Here is a 16,793-nt window from a genome sequence, read left to right on the forward strand (position 1 = left end):
CCATTTGACTTTTTGAACGCAAGATTGGCTGGAATCAATGGTGGCGCCATGTTGCGTTTGGAGACCCCTGATGTGCCTAAACAGTGGAAACCCCTCAATTCTAACTTCAACACTAACCCCAACACACCCCTAATCCTAATCCCAACTGTAGCCATAACCCTAATCACAACCCTAACCCCAACACACCCCTAACCACAACCCTAACCGCAACACACCCGTAACCCTAATTCCAACCCTAACCCTAATCCTAACCCTAATCCCAACCCTAACCCTAATCCCAACCCTAACCACAACTGTAACCCCCAACACATCCCTAACCCTATCCGTAACCCTAACCACAAGCCTAATCTTAACCCTATTTCCAACCCTAGCCCTATTTCCAACCCTAACTCTAATTCCAACCCTAACCCTAAGGCTATGTGCCCACGTTGCGGATTCGTGTGAGATTTTTCCGCACGATTTTTGAAAAATCTGCAGGTAAAAGGCACTGCATTTTACCTGCAGATTTACAGCAGATTTCCTGTTTTTTTTTGTGTGCGTATTCCTATTGAGGAACAGGTGTAAAACGCTGCGGAATCCGCACAAAGAATTGACATGCTGCGGAAAATACAACGCAGCGTTTCTGCACGGAATTTTCCGCACCATGGGCACAGCGGATTTGGTTTTCCATAGGTGTACATGGTACTGTAAACCTGATGGAAAACTGCTACGAATTCGCAGCGGCCAATCCGCTGCGGATCCGCGGCCAATCCGCTGCAGATCCGCAGCCAAATCCGCACTGTGTGCACATGCCCTAACCCTAACCCTACCCCTAACCCTAACCCTACCCGTAACCTTAACCCTACCCCTAACCCTACCCCTAGTTCTAACCCTAACCCTAGTGGAAAACGAAAAAAATAAAAATAAAATATTTTCTTTATTTTATTATTGTCCCTACCTATGGGGGTGATAAAGGGGGGGGGTATTTATTATTTTTTTTATTTTGATCGCTGTGATAGAACCTACCACAGCGATCAAAATGTACTTGTAAGGAATCTGCCGGCTGGCAGATTTGGCGGGCGCACTGAGCATGCGCCCGCCATTTTGGAAGATGGCGGCGCCCAGCGAGGAGACGTACGGACACCTGGAGGATCGGTAAGTATGAAGGGGTGGTGGGGGGGTGGATCGGAGCACAGGGGGGGGTAATCGGACCACAGGGGGGGTGAATCCAAACAAGGAGGGAGCGGACAGGAGGACTGGGGAGCCGGCAGGCGGACGGAGGGGACCGGAGCCCATAACGGAGGACTGGGGGGCGATCGGTGGGTGTGGGGGGGGTCACTTCAGTATTTCCAGCCATGGCCGATGATATTGCAGCATCGGCCATGGCTGGATTGTAATATTTCACCAGTTTTTTAGGTGAAATATTACAAATCGCTCTGATTGGCAGTTTCACTTTCAACAGCCAATCAGAGCGATCGTAGCCACGGGGGGGGTGAAGCTACCCCCCCTGGGCTGAAGCACCACTCCCCCTGTCTCTGCAGATCGGGTGAGATTGGAGTTAACCCTTTCACCCGATCTGCAGGGACACGATCATTCCATGACGCATACGCTGCGTCATAGGTCGGATTGGCACAGACTTTCATGACGCAGCGTATGCGTCAAAGGTCGGGAAGGGGTTAAGAAAAAAAGCAAAAAAAAGATTATTTGGGGATCGAACTCAAAAGTTTTCCATTCCATAAACCAGGAACTTAACCACTCACCCATCAGCTTAACTGGCGATGGAAGCTCAAGTGATCCCAGGTACTAATTTTAGCTAATTTTACTAATTTTACTAATTTCATGTATCAGACTCAGGTATCAGACTCAGGTACCAGAGTCAGGTACCAGAGTCAGGTACCAGAGTCAGGTACCAGAGTCAGGTACCAGAGTCAGGTACCAGAGTCAGGTACCAGAGTCAGGTACCAGAGTCAGGTACCAGAGTCAGGTATCAGAGTCAGGTATCAGAGTCAGGTATCAGAGTCAGGTATCAGAGTCAGGTATCAGAGTCAGGTATCAGAGTCAGGTATCAGACAGAGTATTTCTGATGTTTGACTTTGATTTGTGACCATGTGTGAAAGTCAGGTATAAGAGTCAAGTATCAGAATGAGGTATCAGACAGAGTATTTCTGATGTTTGACTTTGATTTGTGACCATGTCCTAAAATGAACACTGTAGCTGTAGTTTTTGGAAAAAACGGATCAGTTTTTTTTTTACGATCCGTTTTTTTCCCATACAGTTGTATTAGCGCCGGATTGTGCCTGAAGGGCATGTGTTTCATCCGTTTTGTGCCAGATCCGTCCCTTCAGGCTCTTTTGCCAGACACAAAAAACGTCCACTGCAACGTTTTTTTCTGTGCAGCGAAAAAGCCTGAAGGGACGTTTTCCGGCAATAAACACATGGAACGGGTGTGTGAATGAACGGTTCCGGCTACCGAATCCGTTTTTTGCACATTGAGCATGCCCAGAAGCTTCGTTTTCGATTCTGGCATGGGAAAAAAATCTCTCTCTCTCTCTCTCTCTCTCTCTCTCTCTCTCTCTCATCAGGAAGTCAAAAATCCATGCGCAGTAAAGAATGCCGGATCCAGCTAAAAAACGGATCCAGTGCATCAGGTTTCCACAATTTACGCCGGATCCGTTTTTTGCAAACTTGCCGGATTTAGCCTGAAACCAAAAACCTGATGTGTGAAAGTAGCCTAAGGATGGTTTCACATTTGCGTTTTTTGCCGCTGTGTTTTAGCGCAAAAAAACGCATGCGTTTTTTTAACCTATATTTAACATTAAAAACGCATGCTTTTTTTGTATGCGTTTTGCCGCGTTTGACGACGCATGCGTCTTTTCTATGCTTGCGTTTGGATGCAGAAATGAAACATGTAGTAATTTCTAGAGGCGTTTTTCTCTCATCACACACAGTTGGATGAGCACGGCAAAAAGTCCATTTTCTGACCATAAGGGTTTTTTTTTAACAGTGGACAAAGAAAAAACACGTTGGCGTTTGATGAAGGACCGCTTCAACAAGGACCTGTGTGAAGAGAGTCGTGTTCCCAGTGCTTCAGGAGCAAGGATCAGACGATACAAATATCATCAAGTATTGGCATTTCTAAGACCGGTCCTTGCCCAGAGAACGTAAGTATTTATCACGTGCATTAGGTTGTGTTGTATTGCCATAATCTGTATTTTTAAATTCCACAGGATTTTGCGTCTGGTTAATTTTTGGTATTAATTTTCTTTTTACTTTTTTCACAGCACATACAGCACGACTGTCGGCCCAGGTTCTGGAGCGGTCCTTCATCCGACAGCCACGGACCCGTCCCAGCCATCCAGCAGCGCAGCAGCAGGTGGGCCTTCCACACTAACTGGAGACCAGGGAGCTGGTCCATCAGGTCTTCCCCTTTCGCAGTGCTCTTCCACTGCCCCCTTTTTTTTGGTCACATCCCGGCAGCGGCAGAGGGCTTTGGACAGGACACTCATGCCCGAGTTTTTGCACTTGAGCTGGGTTTTACACGAAGCAATAATAATAATTTATAATAATAATAATTTTATTTATATAGCGCCAACATATTCCGCAGCGCTTTACAACTTATAGAGGGGACTTATACAGACAACAGACATTACAGCATAACAGAAATCACAGTTCAAAACAGATACCAGGAGGAATGAGGGCCCTGCTGCTCGCAAGCTTACAATCTATGAGGAAATGGGGAGACACAAGAGGTGGATGGTAACAATTGCTTTAGTTATTTGGACCAGCCATAGTGTAAGCAATCAAGGCTTTAGGTGACCGAATGGATGTTTCACATAACCTCTTGAAATGCCCATATCCAGGAGGTCACCAAAAGCCTTGATCAAGTTAAAGCCGACCTCCAGAGGCCAGCTCATCATTTTTTTAACCAAATTGAGCAGGGTATGTCGGAAAACCTTACTCCTGATCTCCAGCTGGGGAAAAAATGGCGGGCGCATGCGCAGTGCGCCCGCCGCCCAGCACCCGGAAGATCTTTGGGGTCTTGGCTGCCGGGGGTAGCCGAGACCCCAAAGAACATGATCGGGGTCGTTTTTTACCGACCCCTGTTTTGCGATCGCCGCAACTGTTAACTGTTTACTGGCGACCGCAAAAGAAAAAAAGCGATCTGTAATTCTCTGTCCTCTGATGTGATCGCACATCAGAGGACAGAGAAATAGGGGGATTCGGGGACCCTATCATACTCACCCGGTGTCCCTGGGTCCTTCTGCGTCTCCTCCTGCCGGCTTTTTCCTCGGGAAAGAAAATAGCGGGCGCATGCGCAGTGCGCCCGCCATCTGCTGCCATCTGCCGGCCAGCAGGAGAGACGAGTTGGGGCTAAAATTAGGGTTGGGGCTAAATTTAGGGTTGGGGTTGGGGCTAAATTTAGGGTTAGGGTTAGACTACTTTCACACTAGCGTTTTTTGGCTTCCGTCGCAATGCGTCGTTGGAGAAAAAACGCATCCTGCAAAAGTGCTTGCAGGATGCGTTTTTTCTCCATTGACTTGCATTAAAGACGCATTGCGACGGATTGTCACACGTCGCATCCGTCGTGCGACGGATTCGTCGTGCTTTGGCGGACCGTCGGCACAAAAAAGCTACATGTAACTTTTTTTGTGTGACGTGTCCGCCATTTAGTTAGTTCTCCGGCTGGCGCGAGACGTCTAGGATCAACGTAGGCACGTTCCCCGGCTGCTGTTAGTGTTTTGTGCTAGGATCAGGTATATGGTCAGCCTAGTTACCACTTCCCTATGAGCTGGTATTTATGTTTTGCAGACTTTGCTGTAATCTCTGAGGTCCCCTGCCATTGGGATCACAACAGTATGCCAGGCCTATAAATAGTTAATGCATTGCTGAAGTGGGATTAAAAGAAAAGAAGTTCTGAGTTTTTTTTTTTTTTTTTTTTTTCTTCCTCCCCTTTATCTCTGAGTGGCTTGAAGCTTTGCTGCAGACATGAATGTTCAGACCTTGATTACTAGTGTGGATCAGCTTGCTGCACGTGTGCAGGGCATTCAGGATTTTGTTGTTAGCAGTCCTATGTCAGAGCCTAAGATACCTATTCCTGAGCTGTTCTCTGGAGATCGATTTAAATTTAGGAATTTTAGGAATAATTGTAAATTGTTTCTATCTTTGAAACCTCGTTCGTCTGGAGATTCAGCTCAGCAAGTTAAAATTGTTATCTCCTTCTTGCGTGGCGACCCTCAGGATTGGGCTTTCTCGTTAGCGCCAGGAGATCCTGCATTGGCGGATGTTGATGCGTTTTTTCTGGCGCTCGGATTGCTTTATGAGGAGCCTAATCTTGAAATTCAGGCAGAAAAAGCTCTACTGGCCATCTCTCAGGGCCAGGATGAAGCTGAGGTGTACTGCCAAAAATTTCGGAAATGGTCCGTGCTTACTCGATGGAATGAATGTGCTCTGGCCGCAAATTTCAGAAATGGCCTTTCTGAAGCCATTAAGAATGTGATGGTGGGTTTTACAATTCCTACAAGTCTGAATGATTCTATGGCGCTGGCTATTCAGATTGATCGGCGTTTGCGGGAGCGCAAATCCGCTAAACCTCTGGCGGTGTTGTCTGAACAGACACCTGTCTCAATGCAATGTCATAGAATCCTGACTAGAACCGAACGACAAAATCATAGACGTCAGAATGGGCTGTGTTTTTACTGTGGTGATTCTACACATGTTATATCAGCATGCTCTAAACGCCTAACCAAGGTTGTCAGTCCTGTCACCATTGGTAATTTGCAGCCTAAATTTATTTTGTCTGTGACTTTAATTTGTTCATTGTCTTCCTACCCTGTTATGGCATTTGTTGTTTCAGGTGCTGCCCTGAGTCTTATGGACTTGTCGTTTGCCAAGCGCTGCGGTTTTGTCCTGGAGCCTTTAAAGGTTCCAATTCCTCTCAGAGGAATTGATGCTACGCCACTGGCGGAAAATAAACCGCAGTATTGGACACAAGTGACCATGTGCATGACTCCTGAACATCGGGAGGTGATTCGTTTTCTTGTTCTGCATAAAATGAATGATTTGGTCGTTTTAGGTCTGCCATGGTTACAGACCCATAATCCTGTTTTGGATTGGAAGGCTATGTCTGTCTCAAGTTGGGGTTGTCAGGGAATTCATTGTTATTCTCCGCCGGTGTCTATTGCTACTTCTACTCCTTCAGAAGTTCCTGAGTATTTGTGTGACTATCGGGATGTATTCAGTGAGTCCAGGTCCAGTGCTCTTCCTCCTCATAGGGACTGTGACTGCGCTATAGATTTGATTCCTGGCAGTAAATTTCCTAAGGGACGATTATTTAATTTGTCTGTACCCGAGCATGCCGCGATGCGTTCTTATGTCAAGGAGTCTTTGGAGAAGGGGCATATTCGTCCATCCTCTTCCCCTCTCGGTGCGGGATTCTTTTTTGTGGCCAAGAAAGACAGGTCTTTGAGACCTTGTATAGACTATCGGCTTCTGAATAAAATCACTGTTAAATTTCAGTATCCTTTGCCTCTATTGTCAGACTTGTTTGCTCGGATTAAGGGTGCCAAGTGGTTCACCAAGATAGATCTTCGTGGTGCGTACAACCTTGTGCGCATTAAGCAGGGAGATGAATGGAAAACTGCATTCAATACGCCCGAAGGTCATTTTGAATACTTGGTGATGCCCTTTGGGCTCTCTAATGCCCCTTCAGTGTTTCAGTCCTTTATGCATGATATCTTCCGGAAGTATCTGGATAAATTTTTGATTGTGTATCTGGATGATATTCTAGTTTTCTCGGATGATTGGGATTCTCATGTAAAGCAGGTCAGGATGGTGTTTCAGGTTTTGCGTGATAACGCTTTGTTTGTGAAGGGCTCAAAGTGTCTCTTTGGAGTGCAGAAGGTTTCCTTTTTGGGTTTTATTTTCTCCCCTTCTGCTGTGGAGATGGACCCAGTCAAGGTCCGAGCTATTCATGATTGGACTCAGCCCACGTCTGTTAAGAGTCTTCAGAAGTTCTTGGGGTTTGCTAATTTCTACCGTCGCTTTATCGCTAATTTTTCTAGCGTTGTTAAACCTTTGACGGATATGACCAAGAAAGGTTCTGATGTGGCTAATTGGGCTCCTGCAGCCGTGGAGGCCTTCCAGGAGCTGAAGCGCCGGTTTACTTCGGCGCCTGTTTTGTGCCAGCCTGATGTCTCACTTCCCTTTCAGGTTGAAGTGGATGCTTCTGAGATCGGTGCTGGGGCTGTTTTGTCGCAGAGAGGCTCTGGTTGTTCTGTGATGAGACCATGTGCCTTTTTCTCTAGGAAGTTTTCGCCTGCTGAGCGGAACTATGATGTTGGTAATCGGGAGTTGTTGGCCATGAAGTTGGCATTTGAGGAGTGGCGTCATTGGCTCGAGGGTGCTAAGCATCGTGTGGTGGTCTTGACTGATCACAAAAATCTGATGTATCTCGAGTCTGCTAAACGCCTGAATCCTAGACAGGCCCGTTGGTCATTGTTTTTCTCCCGTTTTGACTTTGTGGTCTCATACCTGCCTGGTTCGAAGAATGTTAAGGCTGATGCTCTCTCTAGGAGCTTTGTGCCTGACTCTCCTGGAGTCTCGGAGCCAGCTGGTATTCTTAAAGAGGGAGTAATCGTGTCGGCCATATCTCCGGATTTGCGACGTGTGTTGCAGAGATTTCAGGCTGGTAGACCTGACTCGTGTCCACCCGACAGACTGTTTGTTCCTGATAAATGGACCAGCAGAGTCATTTCCGAGGTTCATTCCTCGGTGTTGGCAGGGCATCCGGGAATTTTTGGTACCCGAGATTTGGTGGCTAGGTCCTTTTGGTGGCCTTCCTTGTCACGGGATGTTCGGTCATTTGTGCAGTCCTGTGGGACTTGTGCTCGGGCTAAGCCTTGTTGTTCTCGTGCTAGCGGGTTGCTTTTGCCCTTGCCCGTCCCGAAGAGGCCTTGGACACACATTTCCATGGATTTCATTTCTGATCTTCCGGTGTCTCAAGGAATGTCTGTCATCTGGGTGGTGTGTGATCGTTTTTCCAAGATGGTCCATTTGGTACCCTTGCCTAAGTTGCCTTCCTCTTCCGATCTGGTTCCTTTGTTTTTTCAGAATGTGGTTCGTTTGCACGGCATTCCGGAGAATATCGTGTCCGACAGAGGATCCCAGTTTGTGTCCAGATTCTGGCGTTCTTTTTGTGCTAAAATGGGCATTGATTTGTCGTTTTCATCTGCCTTCCATCCTCAGACTAATGGTCAAACGGAGCGAACTAATCAGACACTGGAGGCTTATTTGAGATGTTTTGTTTCTGCGGACCAGGATGATTGGGTGACCATCTTGCCGTTGGCTGAGTTTGCCCTTAATAATCGGGCTAGTTCCGCTACCTTGGTTTCGCCATTCTTCTGCAACTCTGGTTTTCATCCTCGTTTCTCCTCGGGTCATGTTGAGTCTTCTGACTGTCCTGGGGTGGATTCTGTGGTGGATAGGTTGCAGCGGATTTGGAATCATGTGGTGGACAACTTGAAGTTGTCACAGGAGAAGGGTCAGCGTTTTGCCAACCGCCGCCGCGGTGTGGGCCCCCGACTTCGTGTTGGGGAATTGGTTTGGTTGTCTTCTCGGTATGTCCCTCTGAAGGTTTCCTCTCCTAAGTTTAAGCCTCGCTTTATTGGTCCTTATAAAATTTTGGAAGTTCTTAACCCGGTTTCTTTTCGTTTGGATCTTCCTGTGTCGTTTGCCATTCACAACGTGTTCCATAGGTCTTTGTTGCGGCGGTACGTTGTGCATGTGGTTCCTGCTGTTGAGCCTCCTGCTCCGGTGTTGGTTGAGAGCGAGTTGGAGTACGTGGTGGAGAAGATCTTGGATTCTCGTCTCTCTAGACGGAGGCTTCAGTATTTGGTCAAATGGAAGGGCTATGGTCAGGAGGATAATTCCTGGGTGGTCGCTTCGGATGTTCATGCGGCCGATTTGGTTCGTGCCTTCCACGCTGCTCATCCTGATCGCCCTGGTGGTCTTGGTGAGGGTTCGGTGACCCCTCCTTAAAGGGGGGTACTGTTGTGAACTATACTTCTTGGCTCCCTCTTGTGGTCACTAGTGGTTTGGCACTTGGATTGTCCTTTCCCAGGTTGGTACTCACCTGCTTCGTTAGGCCTGGGGTGTTGCTATTTAAACTTCCTGGATTCTCAGTCCAGTGCCTGGCATCGTTGTAATCAGTTCACTTCTGTTTGCTCCTGTCTGCAGGTCCTGGTTCTTTGCAAGATAAGCTAAGTCCTGCTTTCATACTTTTGATCATTTGCATTGTTCATATTTTTTGTCCAGCTTGTACAAAATGTGATTCCTGTTATCGCTGGAAGCTCTAGGGGGCTGATATTCTCCCCCCACGCCGTCAGTCGGTTTGGGGGTTCTTGGATATTCAGCGTGGATATTTTGCAGGGTTTTTTGCTGACCATATAAGTCTTCTTACTATATTCTGCTATTAGTCAGTGGGCCTCTCTTTGCTAAATCTAGTTCATTCTTACGTTTGTCTTTTCTTCTTACCTCACCGTTATTATTTGTTGGGGGCTTGTATTACTTTGGGGTCTTTTTCTCTGGAGGCAAGAGAGGTCTTATTTTCCCTGATAGGGTTAGTTAGTTCTCCGGCTGGCGCGAGACGTCTAGGATCAACATAGGCACGTTCCCCGGCTGCTGTTAGTGTTTTGTGCTAGGATCAGGTATATGGTCAGCCTAGTTACCACTTCCCTATGAGCTGGTATTTATGTTTTGCAGACTTTGCTGTAATCTCTGAGGTCCCCTGCCATTGGGATCACAACAGTGTGGCCATCCGTCGGTAATACAAGTCTATGGGCAAAAAAGGCATCCTGTGGGCACATTTGCAGGATCCGTTTTTTGTCCAAAACGACGGATTGCGACGGATGCCACACGACGCAAGTGTGAAAGTAGCCTTAGGGTTAGGGTTGGGGCTAAAGTTAGGGCTAGGGTTAGGGTTAAATTTAGGGTTAGGGTTGGGGCTAAATTTAGGGTTAGGGTTAGGGCTAAAGTTAGGGTCAGGGCTAGGGTTGGGGCTAAAATTAGGGTTAGAGTTGGGGCTAAAGTTAGGGTTAGAGTTGGGATTAGGGTTAGGGTTTGGATTAGGGTTGGTATTAGGGTTACGTTTGGGATTAGGGTTACGTTTGGGATTAGGGTTGGGATTAGGGTTAGGGTTGGGATTAGGGTTAAGGTTAGGGTTGGGATTAGGGTTAGGGGTGTATTGGGATTAGGGTTAGGATTGAGGTTAGGGTTGAGATTAGGGTTAGGGGTGTGTTGGATTTAGGGTTTTGATTAGGGTTATGGTTAGGGTTGAGATTAGGGCTGTTTTGGGGTTAGGGTTGTGATTATCGTTAGGGTTGTGATTAGGATTATGGATCGGGTTGAGATTAGGGTTAGGAGTGTGTTGTAGTTAGGGTTGGAGTTAGAATTGGGGGGTTTCCACTGTTTAGGTACATCAGGGGGTCTCCAAACACGACAGCCAATTTTGCGCTAAAAAAGTCAAATGGTGCTCCCTCCCTTCTGAGCTCTGCCGTGCGCCCAAACAGTGGTTTACCCCCACATATGGGGCATCAGCGTACTCGGGATAAATTGGACAACAACTTTTGGCATCCAATTTGTCTTGTTACCCTTGTGAAAATAAAAACTTGGGGGCTAAAAAATTTTTTTTGTGGAAAAAAAAATATTTTCTATTTTCACTACTCTGCATTATAAACTTCTGTGAAGCACTTGGGCATTCAAAGTTCTCACCACATATCTAGATAAGTTCCTTGGGGGGTCTAGTTTCCATAATGGGGTCACTTGTGAGGGGTTTCTAATGTTTAGGTACATCAGTGGCTCTGCAAATGCAACATAACGCCCGCAGACCATTCTATCAAAGCCTGCATTCCAAAATGGCGCTCCTTCCCTTCCGAGCTCTGCCGTGCGCCCAAACAGTGGTTGACCTGTTGTGATTTTGCTTTTTGCTCCCTCTAGTGGTCATTAGTGATTTGACTCTGGAGCGTCTGTCTTTTCCTATATCCTCACCTGGGCCGTTAGTTCAGGGGCGTTGCTATATAAGCTCCCTGGACCTTCAGTTCAATGCCTGGCATCGTTGAAATCAGAGCTAATCTGTTGTGCTCTTGTCCTCTGATCCTGGTTCCTGTTTTTCAAGCTAAGTCTGCTTCTTTGCTTTTTGCTTTTGTTTTGTTTGGTATTTTTGTCCAGCTTGTTCCTATCTGTATCCTGACCTTTGCTGGAAGCTCTAGGGGGCTGGTGTTCTCCCCCCGGACCGTTAGACGGTTCGGGGGTTCTTGAATCTCCAGCGTGGATTTTTATAGGGTTTTTGTTGACCAGATAAGTTATCTTGCTATATTCTGCTATTAGTAAGCTGGCCTCTCTTTGCTGAACCTGGTTCATTTCTGTGTTTGTCATTTCCTCTTACCTCACCGTTATTATTTGTGGGGGGCTTGTATCTTACTTTGGGGTCCTTTTCTCTGGAGGCAAGAGAGGTCTTTGTTTTCTTCTCCTAGGGGTAGTTAGATTCTCCGGCTGGCGCGAGTCATCTAGCGATCACCGTAGGCATGATCCCCGGCTACTTCTAGTGTTGGCGTTAGGAGTAGCTATTTGGTCAACCCAGTTACCACAGCCCTATGAGCTGGATTTTTGTATCTTGCAGACTTACACGTTCCTCTGAGACCCTGTCCACTGGGGTCATAACATTTACCCCCACATATGGGGAACCAGCATACTCAGGACAAATTGGAAAACAACTTTTGGGGTCCAATTTCTCTTGTTAACCTTGTGAAAATAAAAACTTGGGGGCTAAAAAATCTTTTTTGTTAAAAAAAAAATATTTTTTATTTTCACGACTCTGCATTATAAACTTCTGGGATGCACTTGGGCATTCAAAGTTCTCACTACACATCTAGATAAGTTCCATGGGGGATCTAGTTTCCAAAATGGGGTCACTTTTGGGGGGTTTCTACTGTTTAGGCACATCAGGGGCTCTCCAAACGCGACATGGCGTCCGATCTCAATTCCAGTTAATTTTGCATTGAAAAGTCAAATGGCGCTCCTTTGCTTCTGAGCTCAGCCATGCGCCCAAACAGTGGTTTACCCCCACATATGGGGTGTCGGCGTACTCAGGACAAATTGTACAACAACTTCTGGGGTCCATTTTCTCCTGTTACCCTTGGTAAAATAAAAATTTGGAGACAAAAATATCATTTTAGTAGAAAAAATGCGATTTTTTTTTTATTTTCATGGCTCTACATTATAAACTTCTGTGAAGCACCTGGGGGTTTTAAAGTGCTCACCTTACATCTAGATAAGTTCCTTGGGGGGTCTAGTTTCCAAAATGGTGTCATTTGTGGAGGGTTTCCACTGTTTAGGCACATCAGCGGCTCTCCAAACGTGACATGGCGTCCGATCTCAATTCCCGCCAATTCTACATTGAAAAAGTAAAACGACACTCCTTCTCTTCCAAGCTCTGCGGTGCGCCCAAACAGTGGTTTACCCCCACATATGGGGTATCGACATACTCAGGAGACATTGCACAACAACTTTTGTGGTCTAATTTCTCCTGTTACCCTTGTGAAAATAAAAATTTTGGGGCAAAAAGATCATTTTTGTAGAAAAAATGTGATTTTTTTATTTTCATTTTCACGGCTCTACGTTATAAACTTCTGTGAAGCACTTGGGGGTTCAAAGTGCTCACCACTAGTGTTGAGCATTCCGATACCGCAAGTATCGGAATTCCGATACCGAGATCCGATACTTTTGTGGTATCGGGAATCGGAATCGGAAGTTCTCAGTGTATGGTTCCCATTGTCTGAAGGAGAGGAAACTCTCCTTCAGGCCCTGGGATCCATATCCATGTAAAAAATAAAGAATTAAAATAAAAAATAGGGATATACTCACCCTCTGACGCGCCCTGGTAGTAACCGGCAGCCTGCTTTGCTTAAAATGAGCGCGTTCAGCACCTTCCATGACGTCACGGCTTCTGATTGGTCGCGTGCCGCTCATGTGACCGCCACGCGACCAATCACAAGCCGTGACGTCATTCTCAGGTCCTAAATTCCTAGAATTAGGAATTTAGGACCTGAGAATGACGTCACGGCTTGTGATTGGTCGCGTGGCGGTCACATGAGCGGCACGCGACCAATCAGAAGCCGTGACGTCATGGAAGGTGCTGAACGCGCTCATTTTAAGCAACGGAAGCTGCCGGTTAACAGCGGTAAGGTGCAGGGGCCTCCGGACAGGTGAGTATATCAATATTTTTTATTTTAATTCTTTATTTTACACATTCATATGGATCCCAAGGGCCTGAAGGAGAGTTTCCTCTCCTTCAGACCCTGGGAACCAACAGGATACCGTCCGATACTTGGTGTCCCATTGACTTGCATGGGTATCGGGTATCGGAATCGGCGAGATCCGATACTTTGCCGGTACTATCCGATACCCAGGGACGCCGCTACCATGAGGCGACTTGATCTCTTTGCTTCAGGTGGCAGAAGAGAGGGGCGGCAGATTCTGTAAGTGGATTTGCGCTGCTAGGTTTTTTTTTGTTTTTTTTTTAAACTCCGGGGTCAAGTGCCCGCCCCCCTCATCCCTCCCCGCCCCCCTCCAAACCTCCCCGCCCCCCCTCCTCCCTCCTGCCCCCCCTCCCTGAAGACGTAATACTCACCTTCCTCCAGGCTCCAGCGGTGGCTGCAACTGTGTCTCTGTCTCGTCTCAGCGCCAGCAGTGTTCCTGTCTTCAGCGGTCACATGGTACCGTCATTAAGGTCATGAATATGCACATATTCATCACCTTAATGAGGGCTACCATGTGACCGCTGAAGACAGGAAGGAAGACGCTGCAGCCTGCAGAGATGCCGGGAAGTTCTGCGCCGCCCGGTGAGAGGTGAGTATGACAGGGAAAAAAAGTATGGGGGAGCCATGCACGCAGGGGAGAAGGATGGGGGAGCCATGAACGCAGGGGAGAAGAATGGGGGAGCCATGAACGCAGGGGAGAAGGATGGGGAGCCATGAACGCAGGGGAGAAGGATGGGGAGCCATGAACGCAGGGGAGAAGGATGGGGAGCCATGAACGCAGGGGAGAAGAATGGGGGAGCCATGAACGCAGGGGAGAAGGATGGGGAGCCATGAATGCAGGGGAGAAGAATGGGGGAGCCATGAACGCAGGGGAGAAGGATGGGGAGCCATGAACGCAGGGGAGAAGAATGGGGGAGCCATGAACGCAGGGGAGAAGGATGGGGAGCCATAAAGGCAGGGGAGAAGGATGGGGAGCCATGAACGCAGGGGAGAAGGATGGGGAGCCATGAACGCAGGGGAGAAGAATGGGGGAGCCATGAACGCAGGGGAGAAGGATGGGGAGCCATGAACGCAGGGGAGAAGAATGGGGGAGCCATGAACGCAGGGGAGAAGGATGGGGAGCCATGAACGCAGGGGAGAAGAATGGGGGAGCCATGAACGCAGGGGAGAAGGATGGGGGAGCCATGAACGCAGGGGAGAAGGATGGGGAGCCATGAATGCAGGGGAGAAGAATGGGGGAGCCATGAACGCAGGGGAGAAGGATGGGGGAGCCACGCACGCAGGGGAGGATGGGGGAGCCACGCACGCAGGGTGGGAGGATGGGGGAGCCACGCACACAGGGTGGGAGGATGGGGGAGCCACGCACGCAGGGTGGGAGGATGGGGGAGCCACGCACACAGGGTGGGAGGAAGGGGGAGCCACGCACACAGGGTGGGAGGATGGGGGAGCCACGCACACAGGGTGGGAGGATGGAGTATAAATATGGAGTATAAATACTAGGCCCTATAGGGGGGACACAGTGTATATAGAAAGGAGAGGTCAGTGTAAAGAGCATGTACCATAAGAGGGACAGTGTGGGGGTCATATTTTGTGCAGACAATATAGTGAGGGGCAATTTTTCATTCAGGAGCATTATAATGACACTTGTATCTTTAAGGGCATCATGTGGAGACTTTCTGCAAAAGAGCGGAGAAGATGGAAGTCTGCAGAGACGGCTGTGGATGAGAAAACGCATCATGGGGTCTGGACAAGATGAAGAAAAGGAGAACGACTCCAGAGACGACGTCATCTATAAGGTACCTGGATGTAAATGTTAATTGTGATACTGACTAACTCTCATGTTTTTATTTATGTTAGGAGCATTAAAGGTGATGTCCAGGTTTGTAATGAGTCTGTAGTCATTCTTTGTGACTGCAGACTTCTGACTTCTCACAGTGCGCCCTGTACGCTGTCAGGATTCTCTCGTGCTGGTGATTTACATGCATGCGGTCACGTGCTGACTAGACATGTGTGGCCTCACTCAATGAAAATGAACTGAGCGAGGCTGGGCACGTCTAGTCAGAATGTGGTCAGAAGTATACAAATCACATGCTTGTGCTGACATGACTGTCCACAGGCAAGGGACAATCCTAAAAGTGTGCAGTGCATGAGTTGTGAGAATTCAGAAGCTGCGATGTCAGGATTCAGCTCTGCAGGTTCCAGTAGTCGTCACATGGACACTTCACTCATATGTGACTTTCATACTCATGGTCCTGTGACAACGAGCTTCTCTTCCTGCTTCTCTCAGTTTTTCACTGAACATTGAGAGCATTAGGGAGAGGATCTCGTGGGTACATGACTAAAGGTACCTTCACACGAAGCGACGCTGCAGCGATAGCGACAACAATGCCGATCGCTGCAGCGTCGCTGTTTGATCGCTGGGGAGCTGTCACACAGACCGCTCTCCAGCGACCAACGATGCCGAGGTCCCCGGGTAACCAGGGTAAACATCGGGTTGCTAAGCGCAGGGCCGCGCTTAGTAACCCGATGTTTACCCTGGTTACCAGAGTAAAAGTAAAAAAAACAAACAGTACATGCTCACCTGCGCGTCCCCCAGCGTCTGCTTCCTGACACTGACTGAGCTCCGGCCCTAACAGCACAGCGGTGACGTCACCGCTGTGCTTTCACTTTCACTTTAGGGCCGGCGCTCAGTAAGTGTCAGGAAGCAGACGCTGGGGGACGCGCAGGTGAGCATGTACTGTTTGTTTTTTTTACTTTTACGCTGGTAACCAGGGTAAACATCGGGTTACTAAGCGCGGCCCTGCGCTTGGTAACCCGATGTTTACCCTGGTTACCAGTGTAAAATATCGCTGGTATCGTTGCTTTTGCTTTCAAACACAACGATACACGGCGATCGGACGACCAAATAAAGTTCTGGACTTTATTCAGTGACCAGCGACATCACAGCAGGATCCTGATCGCTGCTGCGTGTCAAACTAAACCAGTGTTCCCCAACTCCAGTCCTCAAGGCCCACCAACAGATCATGTTTTCAGGATTTCCTTTGTATTGCACAGGTGATGCAATTATCACCTGGGCAAGACTAAGGAAATCCTGAAAACATGACCTGTTGGTGGGCCTTGAGGACTGGAGTTGGGGACCCCTGAACTAAACGATATCGCTAGCGAGGACGCTGCAACGTCACGGATCGCTAGCGATATCGTTACAAAGTCGTTTCGTGTGAAGGTACCATAAGTGTGCAAATCGCATATGTCCTTGGTGGAGGGTGGGGAGGGGGGGCCAAAATGAATTCTTGCCCCTGGTGCCAGAAACCCTAGATACACCTCTGCTGGTATGCTACTGTGAGCGGCGATTACCGGGTTCGGTGGGGGGATGTGTGTGCACAGGCAGTGAGGCAGGGACTGTGTGTGTGTGTGTGTGTGTGTGTGTGTGTGCGTGTGGGGGGGGGGGGGGCATTTTTCCTTTCGCCTCAGGCAGCGGAGAGGCTAGGTTCACCCCTGCCG

The 16,793-nt window shown here is 48.1% G+C and overlaps 1 protein-coding gene across 1 annotated transcript in view; it reads left to right on the plus strand.

Annotated features, from left to right (window-relative positions):
* The window catches only part of LOC143776496 (uncharacterized), a 146,627-nt gene that overhangs the window by 21,864 nt on the left and 107,970 nt on the right, over positions 1–16,793 (plus strand). Inside the window, exons 2-3 of the mRNA XM_077265944.1 lie at positions 2,984–3,140; positions 3,261–3,352. Of these exons, the coding sequence (XP_077122059.1) occupies positions 2,984–3,140; positions 3,261–3,352 (249 nt within the window). The remainder of the gene's footprint in view (positions 1–2,983; positions 3,141–3,260; positions 3,353–16,793) is intronic.

This window comes from Ranitomeya variabilis, chromosome 1, assembly GCF_051348905.1.
Source record: "Ranitomeya variabilis isolate aRanVar5 chromosome 1, aRanVar5.hap1, whole genome shotgun sequence".
NCBI lineage: Eukaryota > Metazoa > Chordata > Amphibia > Anura > Dendrobatidae > Ranitomeya > Ranitomeya variabilis.